This window comes from Battus philenor, unplaced genomic scaffold (assembly GCF_028537555.1).
Source record: "Battus philenor isolate CCGP_79_NKW_IND1 unplaced genomic scaffold, ilBatPhil1.0.hap1 SCAF_21, whole genome shotgun sequence".
NCBI classification, from domain to species: domain Eukaryota; kingdom Metazoa; phylum Arthropoda; class Insecta; order Lepidoptera; family Papilionidae; genus Battus; species Battus philenor.
Window position 1 is genome coordinate 4,470,463 of NW_027181684.1, and position 19,502 is coordinate 4,489,964.

General features: G+C 32.3%; 1 protein-coding gene across 19 annotated transcripts in view; it reads right to left on the bottom strand.

Moving 5' to 3' along the window:
• Nucleotides 1-17,294, bottom strand: part of Tm1 (tropomyosin 1) — a 32,412-nt gene extending 15,118 nt beyond the window's left edge. For 3 of the 19 annotated variants that reach the window (XM_068766328.1, XM_068766327.1, XM_068766329.1), the window contains exons 1-3: nt 17,185-17,293; nt 9,529-9,681; nt 7,769-7,894 (exon numbers count right to left, since the gene is read on the bottom strand). In XM_068766328.1, coding sequence (XP_068622429.1) covers nt 7,769-7,894; nt 9,529-9,642 — 240 coding nt within the window. In that variant the 5' untranslated portion in view covers nt 9,643-9,681; nt 17,185-17,293. Of the gene's footprint in view, nt 1-1,097; nt 1,572-5,708; nt 6,421-7,768; nt 7,895-9,528; nt 9,682-17,073; nt 17,157-17,184 lie in introns of those variants that run through there. The other 16 variants (XM_068766325.1, XM_068766337.1, XM_068766331.1 and 13 more) reach the window with 14 other exon arrangements.
• Nucleotides 17,295-19,502: the final 2,208 nt, after the last annotated feature.

Consider the following 19,502-nt stretch of genomic DNA (forward strand, 5'->3'; position numbering starts at 1 on the left):
CAAATTTTAAGTAAATCTACATTTTAATATCCTTATTATTAGATTTATCATTGCTGCAATTTTTATATCATTATAGTTAATATTTTCTTATCTTAAAATAGATAGGAAATCTGATAAGGTTGCTTAGTATACAATTGTAATTATTAATATCATTATTTAAAATCAAGTAAAATATTACAATTTTATATAAAGCAATTACTCAAAAATAAATGCGTACAAAGTAAAAGGAGTCCTACTTTGAAGATATATAAACTATCTTCATGAAACTTTCAGTGAAGTAGTCTTTATGGAAAATAGATTTTATCACTATTATTTCATTACTCTAAAAATATAAACCGATTTTTAAATGCAAAACCTTGCCGCGATAATTTTTTGTTGTTGTTTCTTAATTAAAATAATTTTAATACTTATAGAAGATCTAAGTAGGAAAAAAATATAAGTTAATTATTGTTGTAACAAGATTTTCGCCAAAATTTTGGTACATATTTTGCCATCAAAATATTCCCCAAAAAAAGAATATTATTCATAAAAATTGATTTTTTATATTATAGCCCTATTTAAAGTTACGTCATACTGTGATAACGACGAGAATTCGGACACGCCTTCCTGGCGCCGGCGCGCAACTCCTAGGATGTCGCTAAAGGAATGTTTTTCAGAATGCGCGGATATCACACCATGATTAGCTGTTCTAACCTATTGTATTTTAATATGGGCTCAATAATAATCCTGTCACGAGGGTAACGTACTAAAAGTTTAAAGTACTTCATTCGAATCCACGTTAAGTATTATAACGATTCGGAATAGTACAGTAATTTTATTCGAAACACCTATAGTCTATGGTAAAAATGAGTTAAGCACGAAATTTATTTCTTTTTCACTCGAACACGTTCAAAACTAACGATATAAGAAAGAGAGGTAAATATGCGTACGTCGAAGGCACACCTCAGTATGGCCGGACATTACTCACTATATTATAGGTAGATAGCAACTACTGATATTCAAACATCTACTTCAAGTTAATTTATCAAGTATTTTAACACGTACGAGCTAGACTATCTTTATAAAACAAAACACAAACTAATATCACGTTTTCTTACTTCTTCTCTTCGCATTATTTCCACTTGCAATCGTTTGTGGTATTCCTCGCACTCGTCCTTATATTTTTCCATTTCCTCTTTCGTTTGCCTCATCTTCTTTTTTAAAACATCCAAAATGGTACCTTGCTGCATATTTGTAGTCATTTTTATTCACTTTTGTTTTAAAAAGAATACCTAAAAGTTAAAACTATAGACACCTTCGCTCTACTTGCGAAAATGCCAACTGATTGCCCCGTTCCTTACAGCTCCGTATCGCTGAGATAGCTGAGCACGAATGAACACAGCCGGCATATAAAATGGCCGCCGTCAACCTACACTGTGCAACTTTATCACCACTTCGCTAATGACGCTCACTTTACTGCAGCAGGTTTTTTGTATAAAGATTATAACAATTCATTTATTAAAATATAAATTGTTTGTAAAATATAATTCATAAGACAACGTGACTACTACTTTGACAACGAATTGTTCGAATGGCAAATGTCAGTGGAGTACTGTGACGTCACACAATCAAGCCGTCTACTCCATCGCACTAGCTCCACCTGTTAACGGTTGATATAATCTACATCCTGTAGGGTCAAATCAAAAGAGATGTTGAAAGCAGTGTACAAAATATTATGGGTTTGGCGCTACGGTTCAACGACTGCACTCCAAAAACCCGGAAATTATAAATAAATAACAATACTGTAAACTAGTTAATATAATAGTCTGTGTACACAAAAAAAAATTAAAAAGGACCGTTTTGTTTCATTTCACATTTCTCTTATATTTAAATATCTGTTATAAGTTTTCGTTGATTTTCATTTTACGTTTTTTTTATTATTTAAAAATAATCTGCGTAACGCATGAAATAGACGCCATCTAGTGTTACGTTATTGAAAGATTGCAAAAATGCGGCAAGTCATTACAGAGACGAGGAGTGGAGGAAGCAATGTACTACTGCACAAACAGGCAACCGAAATCCGTATGACGTAATTTAGAAAGTATTCGCCTATTTTTTAATTCCGTTAAATGGACACACAATGTGCAAAAAATTAATGTACCGGTGGAGTTTAAAAAAACTTACATTAATAAACATTACTTCGTGTATGTATTCGATAACGACTAACGTGAATTGAAGGAATTATATTACAGCTAACCATATGGATTCTTTATTTTAAATTTACATTGATTTTACGAACGCATTTTAAATAGGTTATTTGCTTCATACAAGCAAATACCTTCGTACAGACTTGTTCAATGATGAGCGCAGGATACGTTAATTCATATTACCTTGAGTTAACTTATAGTGCAGCACCAATAATGATGTTTCAGAAAACTTAGTCTATTTTTGCCAGATGGGGTTCATATAACGTTCTCTCAGTTGCACTTTAGTAACGATATTAAAAAGACAGACTGAAATGTAAAGATGCGTTCACATAGCTATATTTTTAAATGTGCACAGGTTTATTATCTTAAAATCCAAAAATTCGTCATTATACAATTTACTGTCAGTTTTTGTTTTTCTAATATGAATAAGACAGTTTAAATTAAATTCTGTTCTTTTTAGACGATAAAACAAAGCGAGTTAAATTTTTTATCGTTTTTATTTTACAAATTCTAACTGAATTGATGCCACCATTGTAAATACATATTTAAATCTTTACCATTAACCAATATACCGGGTGGCTCACTCCTTTCAATCTTATACACCTATAACCAGGTGGAAGTTTTTTTTTAAAAAAATGTAGCTTATTCGGCAGCAAAAAAACTTAACACTGTATAAAGAGATCTCTCTGCAATACATTACATTTTTTTCTAGTGGAAAGCGACAGGTCAATAACTTCTGGCATTACAAAGCTTGCAGAGACAGAGTAACAATAATTTATTTAAATATGTAGTAATCCTAATTTTGATAACGCTATTTCTTCTTATACATTTTTGGATAGGTTATGCCATACATTCATTGAAAATAAATGATATTTATCCCTTTTATGCTTTTACACCAATAACCAATCACCACGTAAGTTACGGTTAATGCTTCTTAATATAAAAGCCATTTTTTCTCGCTATACCTAGTTTATAAACATTAAGAACAGATAATAAAAACAAGATTCATGCTCCGGATTCGTGAAAATGCTCGTGGTTCTATTTTTGAACTAGTTATAATCAATGACACTTCAATGTCATTTAATATATATTTGTAATCACATTGAATATTACAGATTATAATATGCACACATTACGAGTTATAATCCAATAGTTGTTAGGTCTTCACTTGTAGTTGAGGGACTTCTATTAGATTTTAACACTTGTATATTAAAGGTGTGCCATAAATCAACGTTAAGCTAAAACCTGTTTATACAGCAGTGAGCGACAAACCCTGAAAATTAATTAAAAAAGGTCACGCTTTTTCAACTAATCGTCATTGAAAAAAGGAAATAAATTTTGTGTACATGTATTTTGTATATTATTTTGACATTCATATTGTTTTCTGTAAATGACACACAAAAATATCTTTATTACTACATTACAACTTTTATAAAAATATTTCTCATCAAAGATCAGTTTGACGTTAATTTACGGGCAATATAATTTTTTGGCTTAAGATTTATTTTACCACATATGAAAGTAATAAGTAATAATGCAATTGCATTGATTGGGGATAAAAAAGCACTATATAATAATATGGCGTCAGTTTCCGCAGTCCAAACATAAGATGTTTGGACTGCAAAATGTTTACATAAAAAAAAAGTTAAATGTATACGTATATAAATGCCATTGCAAAGAATGAAAGGAGAATGCACAATTATTATAATCAGATCTCTAATATTCAGCTCTCACTGTGAAACGCGCGTAACAAGTTTTTTTTTATCAAATGCATTTGTCTTTGTAGCAGCCAGATTCTTAGGAGATTATCTAACGTATTAATTTCTTGGTACGACAAAGACTTACGTCAAAGTATAATGCAGAATAATATCGCTTCTTAATTCAAAGAAGCCAATCATAACTTAATAATGATATATTAAAAAATAAAACCAATTATAGAAATGTTATTCCAGTATAACAAAATAACTATTGCAGTTTAATGTCAATAATAACCTAAAAAAAGACCTAAACCTAATAATAATTGTCATAGACCAAAAAATACAATTCGATGCTACAATTTTTTTTATGGCTATTGCATAAACATTTCTAGAGACTATAAAAAAGAATTTACTACAAATTATTTTAATTTTGATACTTTTTCACATCATGTTGCAAGAAAAATAGATGTCTGCATTGTTCAAGGCACTTATGAGGAACCTTTAGACTTAGACATCATCATCAAAATTTCATCCACTAGACGTCTATTGCTGGACATGGGCCGCCTCCATAAATTACTAATAGGACCGTGATCTCTACTCCAGAATTTTAAGACCTCAACAGACATCGGTTCTTCGCGCTCTGTGGCCTGCCCTCTACCCACTCCCACTTCAACTTGCTGATCCAACAAGCCTTGTCGGTGAAAATAAATATTCCTACTGATTCTGTCAGACATTGAAGCCATTTCTCGCATAACTTAACCGAAGCAAAGTAACTGGTTCGACTTTCGAATAGTATCAAAATCAATTTAGTATTCCTTGTAAGCCACGTAGTTTCTACGATACACTAAGATAAATTTTAAAAAATTTAACAGTGTTGCAACATAATATTTACTATAAAATCCCCCAATCGGGTTTAAGATCAATGCATTCCACGACCATAGTGCATAGGTCTACATAAATTCAAGTAAAAATATGATAAATACGTCCAATATTAATGTAATATATTGAAGTAATATTACTTTTGTACACGACTTCTCCAAGTAGACTGCCTAATTCAAGTCGATAATAATATTAAAGACATTCACATTGTTTAGTAATTAAAATTTAATAAACAGTGATAAGAATCATTGCCGTTATTATCACTATCATTAAAACTTATTTAGATTGAATTCTATTGTGGAATGGCGACGTGTTGTTCAGTGTAGTTCTTAAGTTGTAAATCACTCCAAGAATTAAAAGCAAAAATTATCTTTAACTGTTAAATAAACAATAAAAAGTTAAAAACAAACATCAATATTTCTAGTCAAAGGTGATAAATGTGTTACTGAATAAATTGACGATTAAAATGAACAAAATAAATTATCAAAACCCTGACCTAAATAGTGTGCCTTTGCTGTCATACTAAAAATGCTGACGCTATCGGTTTCAGATGTACTAAATAAACAGTATAAAAGTAAGATAGTAATTTGTACAGTAAGATGTCTAGATAGCTCTTCTATTGTCTCGATTTCTTGGAAGAAAATCATATTTAAAATAATATTACAAAAAGTTATATCACTAATATATTTTAAGAAAACGCTAACTATGAAAATACTTGTAATAGATTGTAATAATTTTGAATATTACGACATCTAGCGCCACAGGAACCAATCAACCAGGTAAACAAGTCAAATGAAATGTCACTGGCTCAGCTGATCAGCACGCGCCCTGCTCCAAGAAAACAGACATTAGTCTGACGGAATGCGATTAAAAATAGTTCTCAGCACATTTGGCCAAGTCTCCCACACTCACACTTAAACAAAGCCGAAATAATAAAAGTCGTTACCCTTTTTAATGCCGTATTTTTGATATTCTGCAACTCATTTTTGATTATGGAGAACTTTATCATCGTATCCGAAGAAAATATAGAACTTCCAAAAGCGAGACCAGGATAATCAGCACATCTTCTTCTACGCCGATTCTCTCTAGCTGCAAGTGCTTCTGTACATTCACTAGGGCACCTAAGTTTTGCAAGTTCTGCGGTTTCTGGATCATCGTCCAAAGCATCAGTCGAGACTGCGGTCGTTTCGGCTCCATCGCCTGCGGACCTTTCCTCTTTAAAAGAGAAATCATCATCCGATCCACTATTCGATCCTGGACCAGTAATTCTAACATCAAAGTCAATTTCATCCTCAATATTCGAGTCCTCTGTTATATTTCGATTCGAAAGTGCGTCGTCACTATTCGTCCTTGTCAGTTCTTGAGATTCACTAACACTATTGACACAAGGCACAACATCGGCTGTTTGAGTGTCTAAAGTCAGTTGTCTGGACGGAGTCGCGTTTGCGGAGGCTCCGGGGGCGGGCACTCGGTCGCCCCGCAGGCGCGGGTGGTGTTGGTGCCCCCTGCGCCGCACGGGGGTGCGCCCGTGGGCGTGGGGCGCGGGCGCGGACATCACTGCACACCGTACGATCCGCGCGATCCGTCCGACCGCGCAGCGGCGGCGGCCATGTTCACTGACTGTCGTTTTCGTTCATAAACAATAACGTGGCGCTGCAGTCGCTGTTTGACCGCCATCTTGGCATAAGTCATTCACTATCGGAACTGCTTTATCGACAGAGAGAAATTAATTTGTGCCTCAAAACTATGTTGCATACGATTAATGAAAATTAAACTCAAATCCTATCTAAAAAATGAATTTAATAATAAAATTAATAAATAAATAATATTCAAATAATTTAATCATTAAGATTCGTTTAGGAAAATAAACCATAAATTTTTTTAGCAAAATAATTTAACAAAACGCGTGTTAGATTACAAGTTAGTCGATGTGAGGTGAGCATGATTCTAATTTTAACGAAACACTGGGCAACGGTCCCATATTAGGTGGCGAGCGCCGAAAATAACTTCGACGCGCGGAACACGCGGTAGGAGCAGAACCCCCTGGAGCGCGAGATTCCAGATGTTATAGGTAATTTAATAAAGTCGAAATAAACTTTATATTCGAAACTAATACTATACCTACCGACAGTTTTTTATACCTATTACTTCTGCGCTTGAATAAAAAAGTTATCTATTTTGGCATCACACCCAGATGATAGATAGTTTATTACAAAATGTATATAAAATGGCGAATCTGTATTAAATTATAGCTAATATATTTTAAGATAAGTTCTTTTATAAACCGAAAAAAAAAACAAAAAATATCCCTCATATAAAAACTGAACTACATTGTACAACTCAAATTATTTATAAAAAAAAACTATTAAAATAGAACGTGTATTCAATTTTATGCATAAATAAATCTTTGTATACTGTAATTTGTTTTCCTTTACAAAGTTTACGAGTTACTTTTGCTGATTACTTTTGATGAACAATTTTTTGGTGCTTATAATCTGTACAAAATCTTATGTAACGAATTTAAAAACGCAAATCGTGATTTTCCAATACAGTCAAATCATTTTGATACTATGAATTCAAGTAATTTCACCTGACGTTCCTTACGATATGCCTGAATGCTCAAAAATTATATTATAAAGTCGTATTATCATATTTAAAATTCTTCATATATTTTTGAATTTTTACTGTAATAATCAGTTAAACATGGCATAAAATTTTTATACGATTAAATTTTAAAAAACGGTGCTAAAAAATAGAACTAGAAATTTCTTGGCCGCTTAAAATTAATTGAGTAGCATTATGTAAAATTTGTCTCACATTAAACTTTTCCAAAATATTTAAACTGGATTTTCTAAAGAGAACATTCATTTTTAAAACTATATCATCAAAACCGTCAGGCGCTTTGGTTCGTTCATACCGAACCGATTAGAACTAAATCAAGCAGTAATATTTAAAGTTGGGTGGTAAAAGTCATGTAACATTAAAGTTTTTATTACTATAACTTACGTTTTGTAGAGCCTTTTCCTTCTCTTCCAGTTTGGCGTTGACCTGCATGAGACCTTCTTGTGTCTGGTCGAGATCGTTCTCAATCGTCTGGATTTTCTTCTGGAGCTGCCTAGCCTCTTCTTCGGCCTACACAAACAATTGCAACAAAAAATATATTAAACGCATTATTAAATCTTCATTTATATTTGTATGAAAATATTTCTGGACAAAGAGTCTCTTTGTGAAATACCAATGCAATCTTTTCATATGATAGATAAGAACAAGTTTAATTATTATTTAATTAAACACTTTGTTCTATATGCAAAGTAAAACTTAATGCCGAAGGCATTTTCTACCGGGTGAACTTTTTAGGACGTACAGAGAAAAAGCGATACCAAGTAGGTTTAAATAAATAACCAATAATGATACGATTGAGGAAATAATACAACTTATCTCCAAAAAAAGGCATAAATTCAATATTAGTTACAAAACACCTTATATTTTATTTGTGTTTCGATATGTAAAACTAGTAAAGAAATAGAAATATAAAATAAAATTTTGAAACGACTCAAAAATATTTTATGAAATTATTATGACACCTATTCTAGTAAAAGATGTTGACATATATCGTATTAAATATCTTAGTATATCTGTTTCTTGTTTCATTTCGTAAATATTAATACTAAGTGAAAAATACTTATTGTTGTAACGAAACAGGTAAGGAAATGTATACCCCCTCGCTTATAATTACAATATCTTCACTACTGTTGATTGAATTACTCTATAGTGATAGAATATTATTTTATATCCATTATTAGGTCTGGGAAGGCCTTTGTCCAACAGTGGACGTCCTGTGACTGAAATGATGATGACCGTGTCTGGTCGAATATCATTAAGATATTATAAACGTTAAGTTACACATATATTATAGATAAATTATTTTATAATTAAAATCATTAGATGTATATACTGTTTATATTTATGTTTCACGTGTTTTTTTTTTGGATTATTTTATTACGATTATGTAGACAAAAAAATGAAATGTAATCCTATCTAACTGAATACTGTTATACTGTTCCCAATGCTGGGACACTGCTCATCTCAGAGACGAGCTATGGTCCTGTATCCATCACGAGGAGCGGATGCAGATTGATCAGTAATTCTAATGATACATTGATGGTTTGTATTTGTATTTGTTTGGCAAAGATACAGATGCCAACCTTAGGGCATGGAGTGGTGATATATAACATGTAACTAAGCGACAATTTTTCGCACCACTTTTATAATTAATTTTGATTGATCCCATTACTTCAAATGATTGCATCTTGAATAAAACTCAAAAACGCTGTCAAAAATTGTAAAATAATCTAAATAGATTTAGACAGGAATTTCGTATTTACTATTTAATATTTTATGCAACATGGTTAGGCCCCCAATAAGTGTACCATCAACACAGTTAAGGCCTAGATGTCACTGAATGCGGGCTGCGCAAGACGAAGTTGCAATCTTTGAAGTAGACATGCCTTCTTGGGCGTCTATAGACTGGTATGATGATGACCCTCTTCTATTTATTTGCTGAGCTATTTTACCAAAAATGATATACAAAGTAAACTAATTTTAATAATTTAATGATATGCGTACGCATTATTTTGTATAGAATTTATATAGTTTAATTAAGTGTAAGTGTATATTAAGCTAATAAATAACATAGTGTCTGTGTACGTGTGTGCTTCTCGGTACGGTCAAAGGCCTAGTGCCTCGGGAAAGGTATGGTTGTGTACCTTCTCAGCGCGTAGGTTGGCGTCCTTGGCCTGTTGTTCGCACATCGCGGCGCGGTCAAGGGCGTTGTCCTTCTCCAGCTTCATCGCCTGCATCTTCTTCTTGATCGCGTCCATGGTGGCGGTTTGGTTTTTTTCACTTTCCTAGACGAAACGCTGAAAAAGACAATCTATTCAGATATTTTGTATGTCATATAGAAATCATTACAGGTAAACTGTAATAATATATTTAACCAAATTTTATATTAAAACTGAATTTTTAAATATCTACTTTATTAATGGATCACAATCTAAATTTTTATATATTATAAATTATCAAAATGTTTTGAATAATGTTATAAAATATTTGATAATGTATAGGTTATTGGTTATAGGTGCATTCATCAGCAAAACGCATTAAAGCTTTTACATCTATTTCCAATTCCCCTATATGAAGTGATCATTCTTGAATATTTATTTATTTTTTCTTTTGGAAAGCGACAGGCCAATAATGTCTGGCAGTACAGTCTGCGTGGACAGATGTAAACAATAAATAATTTGATTTATAAAGTTATTTATCAGATTTTTGAAAACGATTTTTTGGAATATATTATCATTGTCATTTAATAATTCTGGAACTTCGATTTTTGAATAAGGTACCATAAACTACTAAAACTATAACTAATCATCCTGTATTAAAATTGATATACCAAAAAAATAAATCATAAATAACAGTCTAAATTATTAAAAAATATAATAACATTACATACAATTTGATAACATATAATTCCGTATAGAAATAAAATTGAAAAAAAATTGTACAACTGGCATTTACTCAGCAACTTGATCATTTAATTGTAAATGCAAAAAGATAGCGAAATGAAAATGTTAAACTGAAAGATATATACTATTTAAGAAAAAAAATACGAAATCAAAAGAAGACGACATTTTCAAAATATGAATAACTTGATACATGACATCTAACATTGTTGTCGGGTAGAATAAACCTGGTAATGTAAATACAGCATCCAGCTATTTATGGCTTTGAGAGTGCATTGATCTTACAAGTACTGGTAGAGTTAAGCTAACGCATTAATAGAGCTTCGCTTACAAAATTTAATTATTCTTTGATTTCTACATGTGTAGTGACTCAATAAAAACTACCGCTAGTAAGAAATGTTCGGATGATGATTTTCATATGTCTATATTATAAACTAACTAGCTGATCCCGCAAACGTTGTTTTGCAAAAAAAATTAAAGTTTTTAATTAACAAATGTAAGATAAGGGTTGATCGTAGAGGGGTGAAAATTTAGGTTTGTATGTATTATGTATATTTTTGTATTCTGTATCATAAAAAAATAAAAACCAAAAAAATTGTCTAAAAATTAAAAATAAAATTTAGGGGTGGACCACCCTTATCACTTAGGGATATGGAAAATAGATAGTAGCCGATTCTCAGACATACTGAATACGCATGTAAAATTTGGTAAAAATCGGTCGAGCCGTTTTGGAGGAGTTCAAGTTCGAACACCGTGACACGAGAATTTTATATATTAGATATATCTCTTTATATTATATTATTTAATAACACCGATCAAGCTTAAACAGTACGAAGCTGAAAGGCTTAGTCGAGTAACATTATTATTAGAATTTTTTTATTAACATATATAAGCCTCACAATTGTTAAGAAAAAATTACCCCGAGCAGAAACAGACCACTAGAATGTCGACAGACCTTTTCAAAAACAACATAAGAACAGAGTTTATGGAGACAACTCTTGAAAAAAGATGGCAGTTATTGGACAGAGAGAAAAAAAAGTATGTACATCGTTTTAACTCGTTATTTTTTACAATGACCACCGTTTTTAGATCACCGTTAAAATTGCCATGCTACATTTATGATAATTATAATGAAAAGCTTATTTTATACAACTATATTCAAAAATAATAATAATTTAGTTAAGTAAATGTTATAGTTTAACAAAATAAACAGTTAAGTTGAACTTATTGGTATATTTATTCTATTAAGACAAAAATTTGGTTCGAACATCAATATTGTGTTTTCCCAGAAAGCGAATTTATATTTCTAAACATCCTGTATTAGTAAACCATTACGGATACCTTGATTTATAATGCCGTTTTAGGAGTGCCTTAATCATTTTGAAGTTATCATATAAGATAATTCAATTGCCAAAAACAAATAAATAAAATGGTCAATTAGACAAAATATAACCCATACTTTTGTATAAGTCGATTAAATACATTTCTCAAAGTGTAGTAGGTTACTGTAAGATTACAATATACCGAAAAGCTCAAAGAGAAAAAAAATTGTGAGAAATGAGTGAATGAGTGAATGAGTGCAAAGTGACCTCGAAGGTGGGCTAACATTTTGCAAATATCAGCGAACAATTTAAAAGTACTTTGTTATTCGTACATAACACGATAACAGTCATTAATAAAATAAATTAAAAAGGAAAATTAAAGAACGAGTCAATAAATTAATCAAAGAAAACTAAACCATATATACTTTAATAACAATGAACTAACAAACTAAAATACAAATCAATGATGTAATATGTAATTGCAATTCTTATTAAAGTTGGTAATATAGTGTACCAAGCCCATCTTCTAGAAACTTATTTGTGAGCAGTGGTAGTCCTATATAATTAATGCACAGTGTGAATTAACTAAAGTTGCTTCAAGGGAATCGAATCCGCGACCTACTTTGCTACTTCTGTACATTTATGAATTGTATGACCAGAGTACCAATAAATTTCATATATATACATGACATTTATATTACTGGTTTATGATTTATTTGATTAGTTAGATAAATACATCTAAGGTAATTTATTATTCGTCGCAAGATTCAGTAAATTTTTGTAAATTATTTCATCTTCAGTAAAACACGAAAACGTGGTCAAAAAAGAAAAATTAATACAAACATAAAGGTTTATTTAACTTGCGTTGGCATAAAGTTACGGTTATGTTCAGTTTGTTTTTTCTTCGTCGATTTAATTCGAAGAACAAAAGAAAAAACTTTACTCTACCTTTTTTGATACTGTCAATGTTATTGACCTTCCATCGTTAAGAAATTACGACCTAAAATACTACCTGCAAGTCAATACTTCTGCGGTCGCTCGGTGTCGGTTCGACCAGCGCTATAGACTTACAGATACATATAAACCTACTGCGTACTGAACCAAATAAACTGCATTTATACGCATAACAATTTGCAACCGAAGAAGGTTGTCGCATTGTTGGAATGTTGGTAACAAATTACGACATCCTGCAATATCCCCATGCGAAATGAGAGAGAATTTATACAATGGAATTCACTACAGCCGCACGGGAAACCGGACAGAAGTTTTAAGTTATTAATGCACAAATTTAAGTTGGTAACAATATATTTATGTATTCACATACTGTAATTGTTCAATAATTTTACTATAAAGGAGTTTTATTTTTCTTTATTTATATATATGAGATTTCCATATATGCATCGACTCATCACTATTTCACTCAAACCATTACACGCAACAACTTGTAATTTTGTATAAAATACTTGTTTTATAGAGTATAAATCAGCTAAGAACGTAACACGCAAAATTCTTCCTACAAGGGAGTTGAGGGGCGCTCACTAAGTTCGCGAAGCGGACGAGAGACGGCTAGAGTATTACTATTTTGTTACTTTTTGAAAATAAATAAACATTAACTATTATTAGTCAAGTTTTCCTATTATGATATTTTTTTTAATTCATAAAAGATGTATGTTCTCTCCTTTTTGTCGGGGAAATAAAATCAATTACTCAGATTTATAATACTCTTTTAATCTTTTAGTCTACCTACTTCCGTTCTACTTCTTTTAGTGCTGATTTTTGTCTAAAATAGTAGGAAGCTAGCTCTTTGATAATTGCCGAGGTTCAGCCATATTGGTCAATCTCGAATAGAAATGCTAAACGCGCTTTAAGTGATAGCTCAAGCAGATTGTCTTTTGAGGATCATTTCATCAAGTCACTTCTTAAAGCGTCCGCCGAAGCGATTTAAGAGCCTAACTTGCACTCCCGACTCGGTGTAATAAATAATAAAACAATCTGAACATTACTGTGACGAGGTTTATTCTAATCGACTTCAGGGCTCTGTTATATCAGACTCGGTGAAGCTGATGCCAATTAACAAATAGTGCTTATTAATAACAAATGGCCGCTGGAGTAAAAGTTCTGTAGCAGAGACTACAGACCGGAAAGTGCATCGCGTCATCATAGATCCTTGTTAAGGTCGTAGAGACATCGGATGAGAGCTGCTTTGGACCAGTACTAAAGGAGCTATAGGGGGGAAGCCAGCGTCCAACGAACGTCATAAAGCTGAATGATGATAATTATGATGTCAAACAAAAAAAAATACCTAGACTGTAATACAATAGGAATGCAGTAAACTTAAAAGGCATTGATATCTTTAAAATTTACAACCGTTTTTTTTTTAAATTAAGAGATGAATAACCGTAAAATTGTTTTCAAAAATTCATTACAAAAGTATGCTATTAAATAACGAAGGGTAAGTAACTCAGTTCAGAGTTATTGTCTCGATGAGGCTGTACTGGGCCGTGATTCAAAAGAAAAGCACGTCGCCATGAGTCATGTTTCGCAAAAATGTACAAAAGGTGCTGGCCGCTTTTAACTTACATTCTTATGAATCGCTTACGATGTTCGACTCAAGGTATCAACATAGTACATATGCTTTGTGAGACGGATTGTGAAGTTAAAACTGCTTCAACTATTTTTGCCGAGTCATTTCATTTCTTAGAAAATTTTAATACATTTTAACAACCATAGTGTATTGCTTTATCTATTTATATCGACACAGATTTGAAGAAAAGTGGTGTGTCGTAGTGTTTTACCCATTGATCTTAAATTTTCTTATATGGTATTTTTTACTACGTAAAATCATGTTATATTTGTGTCTATCATAGCTTTAGTAATTTTTTGTTAAAGGTTTTCTTTCATCAATCAATTTATTTTAGGGAAACACACAGTGATCTAAATTTAAAAGTAAAAATAAATAATTATGGAATAATTAAATATAACCGCGAAAAAAAAAGTTCCAAGGTTATATTAATTGCGTGCGCATGACTCTCAGGAATGTTGTGTTTGTTTAAGTGGCTTATGCATCAGAGAATTTGAAAAAAGAAGGAAGAATAATAATATAAATACAATTCTATTTGAAAGTTATACAATACTACTTTTAATTATATAGTTATCAAATGGTTTACTATTGAAAAATGGCAAATAATAATAGAATAGTACTTCTATATCAAATATAACTTTTATAACCAAACGTTATCTCGAATGTGCCCTTAAACCTTTTTCATATGACAGTGCTTAATTTATTAGTACTATCACTGTTGCAAACCTTTGAGCCATGACAGTATAAGCAAATAACAAAAGATATATGTTAATGTTTTAATTAAAAAAATAACTATGTCTCTTCTGATCGATGTAACGACAAGATAAACTATAGTAGTTGGACACAAGAATAGAACCTTAATATCTCCAAAGATTACGAAAGTAACCTATATATCAAAAGGATTGATAAGTTGAAGAAGAATGAAGAAATCAAGAAGACAGGCGACATAGCACGCAGAACAGATGGCCGCTCGGGCCTGAAAGTTCTGGAAAGGAAACCACAGACCGGGAAGCGCAATGTCATACCATCACCTACAAGGTAGACAGAAGACTTGGTTAAGGTTGTCGGAAGATACTGGATGCAAGCCGCATACAATCCTTTTTATTGAAAAGCTATAGGGAAATCTAGGTCAAACAGTTGACGGTTGTATGACTGAAATGCTGGTGACCTTCAAGGGCTAATCTAGAAAAAAAATTACACAGCATAAATTATACAGTTTTCTAAAGTTAGGTATTACAAAATATATTAAAAGTCATAAAGGATCATATAAGTTGGAATACTAAACGCGTTTCGAAAGACGAAGTAAGTCGAATCTTCTTCCAGGAACCCGTCCGACCAATCACACCATCGATCAACCGTCGAAGAGACCCAAGAGCTTGTAGGTCTTCAAATCCAGTGTAATAAATAATGTAATTGCTCTAACCTAGGCACCCAAAGAGCTCTCGAACCTAGTAAAGTGCCTTCAACACTATGTCTCATTAAACCAGGTGAAACCGTAAATTCACATGTCAATGACAAAAAAAAGACATCATTCCATATTCAAATCAATGTATGCTTTCCGTAAACAATTTTAAATAAATAATACCTGTATGGAATTGTTTACAGAGAGCTTATAGACAAACGCATTGTCTATGCCTCGGTTGTAACGTATAATCTTACATCAATGCATTCCTTAACTTCTATCTATTATAAACGTTTCCTACTAGAATACATTATCAACGAACTCATCTGCAACGATTCATCACGTTAACATATCCGTAAACGTTTTCCTTAGTTTCTCAATAAAAATAACCTCATACCTAACTTAAAAATTTCACCTTCCTTTTAACCACATCAATTTTGGACAATATTTCACGTTAACATAAAGAAACATGTTAGAATTTCACATGTTTTTGTCAAATTCTTTCTATAAATATTTTTGTAATTATGTCAGATAATCTTTAGCTAAAGTTTTTGGCAACATTTCAATACCTGAGATCATTAATATTTTTATAATAAAATCAAAAATAGATTGTTCAACCAATAGGTTAATAATTTTAGAAAAAATATGTACTCAACTTATATTGTACTATGAAATAGAAACGTTTTTTCGCATAAATCGACACATTTCTAATTTGGGAAAATACATTATAGAAATTGTAATATAATGTTGAGTAAAAGACGCCTTAACAGTATTAATCATGGTGAATCTAGATATGATTCATGTTCAAAAAAATTAGTCTTAAAATATGTCGGTACATTAAGTTGAAAAATTATTTATGTTAAACCATACATCCTACTTGAAGTATTTATATAATGTATACATGTGTATCATAGTGTAATAGTACATTTTCGTTAATTATGTTAAGTAGTCCAAACAATTAATGTAATTAAATAATCAATAATACGCAATAGTAATTCCTCATGATTTTTAAATAATAAAATATAATATGAATACTAAAGAGACTAAGGTAAATAAATATATCATCTTTCATTTCGATACATTTGGAAACTTTTAGTTTGAAAACTTCAAGGCAGCAACACGAATCGCCCCCGCTTCCCGCGCTTTCACGCTATTGGCTAGCAACTGGCAGGCTGCCAAAATCGCGGGAAAACTGGCCTTTACAGATCTTCCATTGGTCGGTAAAACTGTAACCGAGCACCGCGATATTCAAAAATAGAACAGTAGCGATTACAAAATACGATGTGTTCCCGATAGCATACATGTCGATATATATAACTAATTTGTAGGTATTAAAACATATTAAATTCGTTTATATTGTATATTTTAAATAATTAAAAATTATCAAATTTTATTTATAATGTCAAGTGTGTATAAAAAATCATTTTCATAATATAAATTATCAATCAAATGTTATCTGGCCACAAACAAAACAGCCTACTTACCAAAAGAGAAAAAAATTAAAAGGGCGAGTGAAAAAGATCAATGCACCTCGAATTTTAAAAATTGAACACAATATTATCACTGACACTAGGACACTGGTGGGTCGTACTTACATGTCGAGTCGACGCGAGCTGTGGTGCGACTGGCGTGAGACGCGAGCGAGCTCTTGGTGTCGCCTTACCGCCGCGAAAGGAGATGTTCGTCGTCTCTCCCCGCACCCAGAATACAGCTGAGTTCCTCTCTCGACCAGCCTGCGATGATCCATCTTTTGAATACCTTTAACATGTTTTATAACCTCAACCTCTTTCTTTTATCAGCCTGCGAATACTTGAAACATTGACGTACAGATAAAGCGAACTAAAAATATTTTAGAAATTTCGAACTTAACAAACATACTTTACTTCACATACAAATGATATCAGTTTTTTTATTAATTCAAAATATCTTTAATCAAGTAGGCATTTTTGAATCGTCGTTTATTCTAGCTAAACTGCCGGTTCGGAATGCTAATCGGTAGAGTAGAGTCGGCCTGAAACCCAACGGTTGCTCTTTTTAAATGAAATTTGACAGTGATTAATCATGTACATGAATAAATAAACCATGTTTCATATATTTGGATTAACTAAAAACTCTTTGAATGTGAAAATAAGATTAATATATACTTTAAACTTTAGATTAAAATTAAGCAAAGGGAGGTCTAAGACATGTTGTAGAACTGATATGCGTACACTCAGACCCTTAGTAATGTCTTGCATGTGACCATGTGGTAGCTAACAGAAATATTTCACATAGAAGTTCACATAAGCTACTCAATTTATACTATTACATGAAAAAAAATTAACAATAAATAATTAATAAATATTAATTAAATTAAGCGTTGAATGCAGGCTGCATTCAACTGGTCTTATTGTAAATCTATGGACAGGTCTATATACAGCTGTGGACATCCTACGCCTGAAATACATTGTTTCCGCTTTGGAAACTTGAGGCTCCAGCGGTCATGTGTGGGACCTGCCTGCTATCACTTCAACTGGCCAACACGCTGGGCAATGAGTGTTACTTTCGTTCATCTACGGATTTTCTGTGCCCAAGCAAGCCATTGAATCTTTAAAGAAAATTTAAGACTGACACTTTATCATATTGGCAGAAGAAACGGTACAAAGAGGCTCCGGTAGTGGCTGGAAGCTGAAGTTATACCGGAAATTTAATGTGATCATTACCGGCCGTAATACAGAAAACAAGATTTATAAGCAAAATGTTTTTACGTTTGAATTTTGAATTAGTTGTTATAGTTAGATTTGCAGCATCGTCTGGGTTACAGAATTTAGGCTTCGAAAGACAATAAATACAATATGCTAAGCTAACCAAAAGGATTTGATATACACACGTAATTATAGCAGATAAATTCCACCAAACACCTGGATACATTCGCATGACCGTCGAAACAATACCTTGACGTAAATTCGTCACAGAATGATAACGCTTCGGAGTAATGTTTACATTGTCGCCTCGAGTACAGCATGCGTACGCAACTATTAATCGTTTTCCTTGAAATTAAAACATTTCGACTTAATTATGCTTTAAATAAATTATTCTATCGTTTAATTAAAATGTAACTGGCAATGACGTGCGTTTCTTGAAAATGTCTGTTATTTAAAAAAAAAAAAAAAGAAAACCTCGGATCGTTGTGGGAACGGAGTGAGTCAGCTGTGTGTACGTGTCATTAAAGTAAATAATTGACCCAGATGGTGCCCTTAAGGTCCTCACTGTCTCACCTTGACTCACGCTCAAGAATATGTTACGTCCAACAGGGGAACGAAAGATCTTATTCGTCAAAGCGGTTACGTCTGTATAGACTTAAACAGATGTCGTTTTGATTATTCTAGAGGTCTCGAGCCTAATATAGCGTCGTGCAGATATAAGCGACTGTAGCAAAAAAAGTTATTACAAATCCTTCCTACGGAAAAATTGACATAGGAATTTTTTTTATATACGAACTTTTACAGAAATTGCAAATATTTTATTTGACCTGGCTAACACTGCTGCCTTGTTAGCACAGCGCAGGTCCTGAACCAAAAACCTCCATTAAGGTATAGGTATAGGTACATATAAAAAGGGGGCGCCCCTGATCGGACCACTACATGCTACAGTTTCACTGGATTGGTATATAACTTATATCAGATAATTCTAAAACTAATATGTACGTATTAGCTATCCCCATTCGCTTCGCGTTGCCCGCACTGCCTTTTATAGGTGTAATTTTATAAAATCTTCTTCATAAGTTTTAGACCTACTAGTGCTATAGTTTGAAGTATTTTTTTAATGAGCGCCCTCTTTACTGTTCCTGGGATTTCGTAAAATCCTTTCTTAGCCTGTACTCGGATTAAAGAATATTCCTCACAACTTTATGGTTTCAGAGATATCGTGATGT